This window comes from Plutella xylostella, chromosome 27 (genome assembly GCF_932276165.1).
Source record: "Plutella xylostella chromosome 27, ilPluXylo3.1, whole genome shotgun sequence".
Classification (NCBI taxonomy): domain Eukaryota; kingdom Metazoa; phylum Arthropoda; class Insecta; order Lepidoptera; family Plutellidae; genus Plutella; species Plutella xylostella.
Window position 1 is genome coordinate 7,568,935 of NC_064007.1, and position 11,069 is coordinate 7,580,003.

At 39.3% G+C, this 11,069-nt stretch overlaps 2 protein-coding genes across 3 annotated transcripts; both read left to right on the top strand.

Moving 5' to 3' along the window:
* The first annotated feature begins 1,461 nt into the window (after nucleotides 1-1,461).
* On the top strand, nucleotides 1,462-4,878 carry LOC125490713 (trypsin Blo t 3-like). The gene is made up of 4 exons (XM_048630814.1): nucleotides 1,462-2,041; nucleotides 3,650-3,794; nucleotides 3,988-4,139; nucleotides 4,518-4,878. Exons 2-4 carry the CDS (start codon nucleotides 3,650-3,652, stop codon nucleotides 4,653-4,655), a joined length of 435 nt encoding a protein of 144 aa, XP_048486771.1. The 5' UTR covers nucleotides 1,462-2,041; the 3' UTR covers nucleotides 4,656-4,878.
* A 738-nt stretch (nucleotides 4,879-5,616) lies between these two features.
* Nucleotides 5,617-10,609, top strand: LOC125490712 (trypsin, alkaline B-like). 2 transcript variants are annotated; one of them, XM_048630812.1, is made up of 7 exons: nucleotides 5,617-5,745; nucleotides 6,127-6,251; nucleotides 8,560-8,648; nucleotides 9,131-9,413; nucleotides 9,586-9,721; nucleotides 9,956-10,107; nucleotides 10,468-10,609. In XM_048630812.1, the coding sequence occupies exons 1-7, from the start codon at nucleotides 5,697-5,699 to the stop codon at nucleotides 10,597-10,599; spliced, it is 966 nt and encodes a 321-aa protein (XP_048486769.1). In that variant the 5' UTR covers nucleotides 5,617-5,696; the 3' UTR covers nucleotides 10,600-10,609. The 2 variants fall into 2 exon arrangements, with proteins under 2 accessions (XP_048486769.1, XP_048486768.1); XM_048630811.1 differs by lacking the exon at nucleotides 5,617-5,745 and having other exon boundaries at nucleotides 6,010-6,251.
* Nucleotides 10,610-11,069: the final 460 nt, after the last annotated feature.

Genomic DNA, 11,069 nt, shown 5'->3' on the forward strand with positions numbered 1-11,069 from the left:
AAGCGTTTATTCCAAAAACTGCCAAGGCCACCCCCTCGTCATGCTAATTCTAATTTTTAGAACGGCCATCGTTAGCGATTTTTAGATTAACTTCTAGATTCCAAGCACAACGGATTAGCCGCAATAGCGACTATAACTATTATAACTAGGATTATTTCCTTTATGGTGGAGGATTACTTACTCTACGTAATTCTCCGCTCGCTGGCGTCGTGGACGCGGTCTAAAGGAAGTTGTCCCGGCTCTAAGGCTGTTCCTCCACCACCGCCGTTACCGGGAGGTGATGACGTCGCCAATTTTGTAATATCATTTAACATGGACATGAAGTTTAGTGTCCGAGCGCCGTCATCCTTTACGTCGTTCTCGCTGACGGATGGTGACGGCTGTGGTGGACAAACGGCCTAAGGCACCGTGTAGCGCATATATTTACTAAGATATTTACTATAGCTGCTGCCTGCCAGCTTCGCTTCGCCTTAAAATTATTTTGCCGTGGATGACTCCCGAACTACCTACCCAATAACATGCCATGGTGGTATTAAATTAGATGAAAGTTGACAAATAAGTACGAAGATACTTGACTAAAAATGATTTTCATGACTTCATTGAGCAAAGACTTGTATAGCAATGGCAGGATAGTAATTTATAAATGTTTAATTTCAAGCATCTAACTTATGCAGTTTTGGTTTTTTCATACCACTTATTTTTTTTCACTTTAACTCCCATTTTTCAAAACAAAACCATAACTTTACTAAGGTGTGCAGACATGTTAGATTGAAAACATCTAGGTATCTTGCAATGTCCCATTGTAACTAAGCTTTACGGCTGTTAATTAACAGCATGCAAATTTAATCACGCACGTGGGATAGCACGCCATTTTCATATTCATATTCATTTATTCAGTTCAATACATCGTCATACATATAATCATAATTAATAATAATAAAATAAAGTAAATCACAAGTAAGTAACAAACTTTTTTGTGATTATGTAGTGCCTAAATACAAAATATAATGTTTTTATCTTCAAAAATGACGAACTTCATACAAAATATGAACCCCTATTTCATCCACTCACAGGTCGAAGTTTCAAAAACGCTAGAACAAAATGTTCAATTATTGCTCATCAAGTGCTTAAATATAAAGTTTATTTAAAAAAGGTCTACCCCGGCCGGGAATCGAACCCGGGAACCTTCGGCTTAGCAGTCAGGGTCACTAACCACTACGCCAATCAGCCGTCATATTTTTTTCTTTTAAAATGAAGTTTTAACCCCTTACAACCTCCGTTTCGCAATAAAAAGTAGCATATGTTCTTTCTCAGGGTCTAGACCATATGTATACCATATTTCATTCAAATCCGTTCAGTAGTTTTGGCGTGAAAGAGTAACAGACAGAAAGACAGACAGACAGTTCCGGATATAACCAACAGATGGCACTAAAAGCGCAATACAGAGAGCTTGTATGGAACCGAGGCCAATTAATATGAAATCCTACATCGCGGTATTAAAGTTTTTCAGTGGTCAGAAATAAATACAAAACCTAATTATGTTAAATCTATTATATAGTAGGAGAGTCAGACAGTGACTTTCGCATTAATAATATTAGTTAGGATTAGGATAATATAAAATATCAAAGTAGTCAATCCAAAAGAGAAGCAATGTGAATTGTGTTACAGGCGTGAACCCTTTGCCACTGCAGTATCAAGTCATACAGTGAATGATCTAGGTACACCATACCTATAAAATCTTTCCAGAAAAATCAATGACACTACAGCTGCTGCTACTGGAACTACAATCTTGAGGGCATCTAAATTTGTCATTCGCGTCGGATCTACCTACAATGACCGCGGAGGCTCAGAGCATGTGACGTCCAAGTTCGTGGTTCACGAGAGCTATACCTTACCTTTTAACGACGTGGCAGTGTTGGTGCTGTCGGACAGTATAAGCAACTACCGGAGCAGCTCGGTGCAGCCAGCCGCCATCCCCCCGGGGGGGTATGTGGTCCCGGACAACGCGTCTGTGGTAGCTGTCGGGTGGGGACTGACTGATGTGAGTATCAAACACTTCACCTTGTGGATTTTATCGGCATTTATATGTAGGTAAGTAATGACGACCGAATGGCGTAGTGGTTAGTGACCTGACTACTGAGCCGATGGTCCCGGGTTCGATTCCCGGCCGGGGCAGATATTTGTTTTAACACATATATTTGTTCTCGGGTCTTGGATAATAATAATAATAATAATAAGGTGGTGGTTGGTGTCACATTTCATATAGAGTAATGCTGTCAAAGGGCCTCTACATGTTGGCTTCGGCCCCATGCACGCCTTCCAAATGTCCGGGACCCCATGGTCCCGAGATGGAAACGACACAACATAATAATAATAATAATAAAGCGGCAGGGCAGCTTGTGGCGAGCTGTTGGGCATTAGCGACCCCACCCACCCGATGCCGGGGAGAACCCCTGTTCCTCATCTCTGGCTTGCCTTTATTGGTTGTCCAGAGTGAACACTGACGAGGAACAGGATCTCCCACCTCTTGCTTGCCTTCATTGGCTGGCTTGAGTGGTGTACCGCTAGAGCAGAAATGCTCGGAGGAAGGAAGTATATCCAGTAAGTGCTTGTAGGGGTCTTGACCGGCATCCGCGATTGCTCTGAGAGCCTTGGTATACCTCTCCACCCTCAGCACCTCATGCCATGTTGCCCCCTTGTTGCTACGTCACTGTAATGTGCTAGCGACTGTTTTGGGGGGCCCATTTAATGTGTGTGCGAGTCACCCCCTGCCTTTTTATCCGTATGTGAAACATATAGGTCCAGGCAGGGGCCATAGTCCTTCCATAGTCCCAGATACCCAGTCCATTTAGCACCCCATTCCATAACCCTGTATTCGTTTTGTCCATATCCTACAATAGTCCTGCACTCACCGGGGATTTTCCTTGGGTTTACTTCTATAGTCTAAACAGGGAAAATCGTCGGTTGGTGTCACATTTCATATAGATTAATGTTGTCAAACGGGCCTCTACATGTTGGCTTCGGCCCCATGCACGCCTTCCAAATGCCCGGGACCCCATGGTCCCGAGATGGAAAAAAAAAAAAAAAAAAAAAAAAAAAAAATAATAATAATAATAATAAATATGTGGGGACATCTCACACACGGCCATCCGACCCCAAGCTAGGCAGAACCTGTGTTATGGGTGTCGGACAGCTGATATATCTACACAAATATATAGATAGATACATACTAAATATAAATATCAACACCCAAGACCCGAGTACAAATATCTGTCATTAAACAAATATCTGCCCCAGCCGGGAATCGAACCCGGGACCTTCGGCTCAGTAGTCAGGGTCACTAACCACTACGCCATTCGGTCGTCAAATGGATGTGCCCGTAAAATGGCAATAGGCCCGCCCCCTATTACATTGGGACTAACATAACACTCTGGCGAAAAGTGGGTGCAGCAATGCACCTCTGCCTACCCCGCAAGGGAGTACATTAGTACAAGGCGTGAGTGCGTGTTTTTTTTTTGTGTAAGTAATGACCTAATTTCTTATTTGATAATAATCGGATATATACTTACTCCATGTTTGGCATGCTGCCGCAATGAGCCCCTGAATCATTTCTGTTTGCTTCCTATAACACTACTGTAATACTCCGTAGATGAACTGCAGCAACTCAAGCCCCCTCGGCCTGCGGCACGTGGGGCTGCGCAAGGTGGACCGAGACACCTGCGCCGCGCGGTGGAGGCAGAAGGTCCCAGAACTCCCCGACTCCATGCTCTGCGCGGGGCTGCTTGGTGTTGGAGGTAAGCTCGTATATCCGACTCGTCGATAGGCTGCACCGACTTTATGCAGACAATTGACGACATTGACGATTATTATAGAGTGCGTTTGCGAGTTGTGAGAAAGTTTGTGTCCGTCCACACACGTTGGGTATTTTCCAGACTCGTCAAGTCGTCATACATATCTCGGCTTACAATAAGAGTTTGTCCCCTACAGGAGCTGGTACTTGCAAGGGTGACTCAGGTGGTCCCTTGGTGTACAACGGGGTGGTGGTGGGAGTGGCCTCGTTTGTTAAGACATGCGACGATTCCTTCTACCCTCATGTGTTCACGCGCGTCGCTAGCTACACCGACTGGATCAACAACACTGTAAGTAGTATAATGAAATATAGAAATAGAATAGAACCTTGGGCCGGTGCCTCGCTGTACTGCACCCTTGCATCCCACGGCTGAGAATGCCCCTTTAAAGAGTTTCTTCCCTTAACATTTCTTTATGGTGAACAAAAAATATTTTTGTTATCATACCTATACCTACCTAATACGTAAAATTATAAACACGAACGTTTTTAAGTAGGTACCTAAGTATGGTGAGAAAATTTGATGAAATTAGGTAGGTAAGCAGGAGCTGATACCTACGATTTACATTATAATTTTAAACTTTCCACTGAGCGCCCCCAGTAGGCGCGGCGATTTCCGTGATACAGGGTAACTCCTGGCTGGAAGGGTGCATTCATTAATCAATTCCAGGTAAGTCAAAACCAGGTTGTGGTCGTGGACAAGAACAGTCACAACACCGCCGTGGCAGCTGACGTCACCAGGTTGATGCTACTCGTCTTCGCAACGTCAATTTGGATTATGTATTCCAATATCTCATTATTTTTTTAAGTAAGTAGCTACCGATGATAGTTATGTCTAAATTTAAACACAATAAGTTAACATATTTTTTTATAAATTTATGTTTAAAAAGTGGCTTTTTAGGCAAATACTCATGTAAGTTTTGCATTTCCGTTTATAATGTTTTTTTTTTCTTTTACATATAGTATGTTCTCGGAGTGGTAGGTATATTGTTACCTGAAAAGGGGTGACTCAGACTCATTCTGAGAAACTTTTGTTGGGTAGTTTAACTTGATTATGTTGATGACTTTGAAATTTTGTCTTTTATTGAAATTAAATGAATGAATTGAAATTATGATTTTTTATAAGTATATTTCCTTTGCCCCCTTTGGTATATTAATACTATGTAGGTACGAATAGAAAGCATAAGTAGGTATATGAAAAAGACGTATGTAGAAATATGCGAAACGTTTTACATATTTGATGTGTCCTAGAGTCCACTTGCAAAGCTAAGGGTCTTAAGGAGACCATCAATAGCTAAGTTTACCTTAAATAAAATTTACACCGCGGTGTTGTAAAAAAAACGTTGTATTAAGTAACTACTAGCTGTTCCCGCGAGCTTCGCTTCGCCTTAAAAAGTTTTCCCGTGGGAATTCCGGGATAAAAAGTAGCCTATGTTCTTTCTCAGGGTCTAGATCATAATGTATACTAAATTTCATTCCAGACATTGTACAGACCTTAGAATAACAATATACGAACAAGACGGTAAAGTAATTTATGTTTACTGGCGTATTCGACGATGTATCTGTGTCAGTTCAATATATACTTATGTACAATACCTAGAAACTTACGTAGCGTAGGACATACAATACAGTGTGTTAAAAAGGATAGACAAGACACTAAGAGTTGTAGATTTTGACCTTTACTATAATTATTTACCACTATTGCAACACCTTGTACTTTAACGTCCATCAACATTGCTTCGTCGTAGACAAGTAAAAAAGCTACAATAAATAATATTGCGATGGCCATGGCTTGGCCATCGCAATTTTTACTTAGGTACTTTTGAGACTGGAAATAAAAAGGAAAGTGATGGTTTTCAGTATGAAGTTACTAATAATGACTGTGCTATTTTACCATGGTAAGCTTTATTATTTACGGTAGTTACAAGTACGGTAGACTAAAATTGGATATATCTATTATCTATGTGTATGTCGCAGGAATCTGGTTTAATCTCCTGTTTGATTGAACCGCTAGCCCGTTCATTGGTAAGAATGTAACCTTACCAATTTTTTATTTATATAGTTAGGTAGGTATATTAAATCAAAGTCTATTTAAAAGTAAAAAAATTGTTATTTCTTTATTACCCAGAGGGTACAATCAACCCCCAGTAAAAGAGAATTTTTTTTTTCAACATTATTAGGCATGTATTAATTACCTACCTTAAGAATGTCAATTTTATCAACTAACAAATTTAAAAATTATGGACTACGTGTAGGTAGGTATATAATTACGTTTTCAGGGAGCTGTGAGGACATGGTGACTGTGAGGGAGCCCTCCGCGCCCCCCGCCAACAGGATCGTCGGGGGACGACCCACCACCGTCGAGGCATACCCATACATGGCGTATTTAAGATCATTATGTACGGTAGGTACTGCTGCTTTACCAGACCCACCGACATAATTATGGAAGCTTCGTTTGGAGCTGTCAACGCGAGCAATGAAAAGGTTAAATTTTCATAATACCAACACCAAACAGGGAAGTAATGTCCCAAGTAACATTTTTGGTTTTAGAAAGGTTTTGAAAAGGTTCTAGAACCTTTGTATGGAAATCAACTCGTAAGTCTTAGAAGGCTCAATAATATAATATTAATAATATTATATTAACCTCCTGAGTGCAAAAAGGGCCCACGTTTTAGAACCTTTCTGAGAGCTACAGCAAAACCTATAGCTCAAACCCAGAACCTTTTGATCTAATTACACAGAACCTAAATATTACCTTCACAACCTTATTATAACGTTAACATAACCTTGGAAGACAGCTTTTAAGTTCTAAATTAGTCTTAGATGTAACTCTACTATAACTTGAAACATATTTGATGGATATTTGTAATGCGTTTCCAGGACTCTCGGGTTTTGAAATGTTTCTGTGAAAGATTTTATAATAATTATAATAAATGGCGCCATTACCTGACACTTTCCAAGATTCAAAATGGCTAACTTGTAAGTGTTGTATTAATAAAGAATATAGTAAGTAGTCAGGCTGAAGTCAGGAAATATGAAAAACTTGTGTGACTAGCACTTTATCGTGATACTTTAGGATAATAGTTCTGTATACGTAACGGGCCTTTTGTAAATAATAAATTTGAAGATATTTTAATTAAAAAAATAGATAAAATTTTATGTTTGGTTTAAAGTTATATTCGAAATAAAAGAACTGTCTATATAAAAAACATATATTTGGAATTATATAGCACACGCTACTGAATTTTCACCTAATTAATTAAAATGTATCTTTTTGCTTAGTTTTTATTTTAAATTTCAGTGAAAAAATATGGCGGCCGTTAGGAAATTACTTAAAAGCATTAAACATATTTTAAGGATGACTCTAAAGCTTTAAAATATTCTTGAAAGACTTAAATCATGCCTTTAGCTCATAGCCAGTGCATAATGCTTTTGGTTTTCACCAAGTAGTCTTAATTTGTTTGCCTAGACAACTCTCATCAGCCTAAAGGTTTAAGATAGGTTTTAAAAATTACTTATAAGTGATTTCAACATTCCATAACTGTATGGTTGTATCGAGGTTAAAAATTTAACCTTAAGCTCTCACTTTAGCATAAATGCTAGCTTTTCTAGAACTTAATCAGGAGTCTACGACAACTATAAGATCCTAGAACTGTATGCTCTTGAAACACAAGTTAAAATAACGTTAATTTAAACTCTTATCAGCAGCTCCAAGGTTGTATTAATAAACAATTGGTTTTAGGACTTATTAATCATTCCCAAGTACTCAATATGACCAGATAGCAAAGCATTAACCTTTTCACAACCCTTATAAAACCTAAAGGCATTTCTTACAACCTAAGCTCGAATGAAATGTTACTTGGGGTTGATGTGACTGTGACCGTAGGTACACAGTTGTACGGGTACGGGTAGGGTCAGTGCGTCTCAGTATGTTCGAGAAATACTTCTCAAATGTTCTAAAAATTAAAATAATGAAGGTATTCAATATCCATAATGATAGTTATTTGTTGGGAGTTCTGATGTAAGTTATCAGATCATATCAAAATTATGTGACATTACTTACTAATGATTTGATTTAGCATAACTAATTAAGTAGCTATACGTCAGTTTTCAGGGTTTTAAACTTCCACGGTATAATAATAAAAATTTAAAATAATATTTAACTCTTCGTTGTACAAATATTACAAACATTACATTGTACAATTTTATAAGATTTTAATTAAAAAATAATCATTTATAATTTGTTTGACAGCCAACTTCTACCATTTATTTCTGTTTCGATGGTAAGGCCCCAAAACTTTAGTTAAATTAGGAGGTAAGTTCTAAAAATTAAAATTATGAAGTTACTTACCTTTCTTTTTGTCAAACCAGGATGCGTTACTTACGGGCCTTTTTGGTGCTGGACACCATTATATTTTTTAATTATTCTTAATGTTCTTTTGTTTGATTCACTTTTAATTTAAATTTCGTTTTTTATTTTATTTTTTTGTGTACTTATGTTATAACTTACTATTTTTTGAATTGTGGTGCTAGACACCGAATAAAGATTTTTTATATTTTATCTTTATCTTGGCGTCATAGCTCGGCGTCATGTTAGCGCTCTGACGCGCGCTGGTAATGCTTTCTGTTTGACGTAGCCTTATGTTATTTTGAATTTGCGGTTAGTTATTATATAGCCCTCATTGTAACGTACTTTATCACTGTATTTGCAGATGCGTGGTCAGAGGCTGCTGGGGGGTTACTGTGGGGGCGTGATACTCACACAGCACCACGTGCTCACCGCTGCACACTGCTTATTTCGGTATTAAATTCCAAAATGTTGGAAGTACTTCGTTACGATTTAGCGGTTGGCCATTCTCTAAATTATCATGAACGTCTCACTATATTTCCCTTTCATTAATTTACGAGCTGCCCCCAAGAGCTTCGCTGCGCCTTTAAGGCGCTGTTATACGCAGAACTAGCGCAACCATTAGATAAAATTCGTAACATCCGTTTGAAGCGCCAATTTTGTGATATCATTTAACATGGCCATGAAGTGTCCGAGCGCCGTCATCCTTCACATCGTTCTCGCTGACGGACCGTCACGGATGGTGACGGTTGTGGTGGACAAACAGCCAAACGCACCGTGTAGCGCATATATTTACTATTTTAAATTTAAAATAGTCAATCCAAAAGAGAACCCGATGTGAATTGTGTTACAGGTGTGAACCCTTTGCCACTGTAGTATCAAGTCATGCGGTGAATGATCTAGGTACTTTACACCATACCATAAAATCTTTCCAGAATAATCAATGACACTACCATCTTGAGGGCATCTAAAGTTGTCATTCGCGTCGGATCCACCTACAATGACCGCGGAGGCTCAAAGCATGAGACGTCCAAGACCTTGGTCCACGAGGATTACAAATATTCGGAGAGTAAAGACAACGACGTTGCAGTGTTGGTGCTGCCGACCAGTGTGAGCAACTACCGGAGCAGCTCGGTGCAGCCAGCCGCCATCCCCCCGGGGGGGTATGTGGTCCCGGACAACGCGTCTGTGGTAGCTGTCGGGTGGGGACGGACTGATGTGAGTATCTAACACTTCACCTTGCGGATTTTATCGGCAACTATAGGTGAATAATGACCTTATATCCTATTTGATAATAAATGAAAATAAACCCCATGTTTGGTATGATACCCCAATGATCCCTTTAGTAATTTCTGTCGGCTTCTTATACCACGACTGTAATACCCCGTAGATGAAATGCATCATGTCAAGCCCCATCGGCCTGCGACTCGTGGGGCTGCGCAAGGTGGACCGAGACACCTGCGCCGCACGTTATCCGAGATTCTCATACAACAACATGCTCTGCGCGGGGCTGCTTGGTGTTGGAGGTAAGCTCGTTTATCTGGCTTATGAAGTCGACAGGCTGGACCGACTTATGGAGATGTTTGACGAGTTCTATTGAGTGCGTTTGAGTTTTGATGAAAAAAAGACCCGCTTCAAAGTCACATGATTCATGAATGTTTGTGAGAAAGTTTGTGTCTGTCCACACACGTTGGGTATTTTCCAGACTCGTCAAGTCGTCATTCCTATCTTGGCTAACAATTAGAGTTTGTCCCATATAGGAGCCGGCACTTGCAAGGGTGACTCCGGTGGTCCCCTGGTGTACAACGGGGTGGTGGTGGGGGTGACCTCATTTGCGATGAGATGCGCCGATTCCTTCTACCCTCACGTGTTCACGCGCGTCTCTAGCTACACCAACTGGATCAACAACACTGTGAGTAGTTATAATAAAATATAGAAAGATAAACTGTATTATCACAAAAACTTGAAACATTGTTTAATAAGTGTTAAAACGATAGTTTGGAGATTTATTATGCGTTTGACAAAACTCTCGTTAAACATCTGTTAAGTACTGTCTTTAGTTCTTGTGGTAAGGCTCACAGACTTGGGCCGCTGCCCCGCTGTACTGCACCCTTGCACCCCACAGGTGAAAATGACAGCCCCCCCCATAAATAGTTTTTTTTCCCTTAATACTTATTTATGACATTTTTAATCTGCCACGGTAAGCAATTAAGTAGGAAGCTGATACCCTCGATTTACGAGTACATTATAATTTTACAAATAATTTTTCCAGTTACGACAAAACCAGGTTGTGGTTGTGCACAAGCTCAGTCACAACACCGCCGTGGCTGACGTCAGCAGTTTGATGCTACTCGCCTTCGTAACCTCAATATGGATAATGTATTCCGAAATCATTTATTTTTGAATTAAGTACCGTACCGATGATGATTTAGGTACGATCTATTTTCTAAATTTATACAGAATAATTCACATGTTTGGAAATTCATATTGAAAAAGTGGCTTTTAGGTGAGTAGATATACTAAACTTATTTTTTGCATTTCCGTTTATTATGTTTTTTGTTCTTCTGAGCAACTTTTGTTAAGTACTTAACTAGTTAACTCGATGATGTTGATTATTCGACATTTTCTCTTATATTAAATTAAATATATTTTTATAACAGCTTATAAATGTTTTTTTATATCTTTCCTTGCGCACCCTTTTGGTATATTAAGTATACCTTATTTAACTTCAGTATGATATGTACTCGAATAATTGAAAATTATATTTAAAAATATGTTACTTAAGTAGAAATATGCGAAACGTTTTGCATACTTGTTGTGCCCTAGAGTTCACACGACAAGCTAGGAGTCAAAAGGGCCGTTAATAGCTACGTT

Bases quoted from the DNA above. Each gene is read 5' to 3' on its own strand.
- LOC125490712 (XM_048630811.1), top strand. From the start codon at position 6,054: ATGTCAATTTTATCAACTAACAAATTTAAAAATTATGGACTACGTGTA. The intron at 6,252-8,559 runs GTAGGTACTGCT...CTGTATTTGCAG, and splicing joins ATTTAAGATCATTATGTACG to ATGCGTGGTCAGAGGCTGCT. The intron at 8,649-9,130 runs GTATTAAATTCC...AAATCTTTCCAG, and splicing joins GCTGCACACTGCTTATTTCG to AATAATCAATGACACTACCA.
- LOC125490713 (XM_048630814.1), top strand. From the start codon at position 3,650: ATGAACTGCAGCAACTCAAGCCCCCTCGGCCTGCGGCACGTGGGGCTG. The intron at 3,795-3,987 runs GTAAGCTCGTAT...TGTCCCCTACAG, and splicing joins GGGGCTGCTTGGTGTTGGAG to GAGCTGGTACTTGCAAGGGT. The intron at 4,140-4,517 runs GTAAGTAGTATA...AATCAATTCCAG, and splicing joins CCGACTGGATCAACAACACT to GTAAGTCAAAACCAGGTTGT.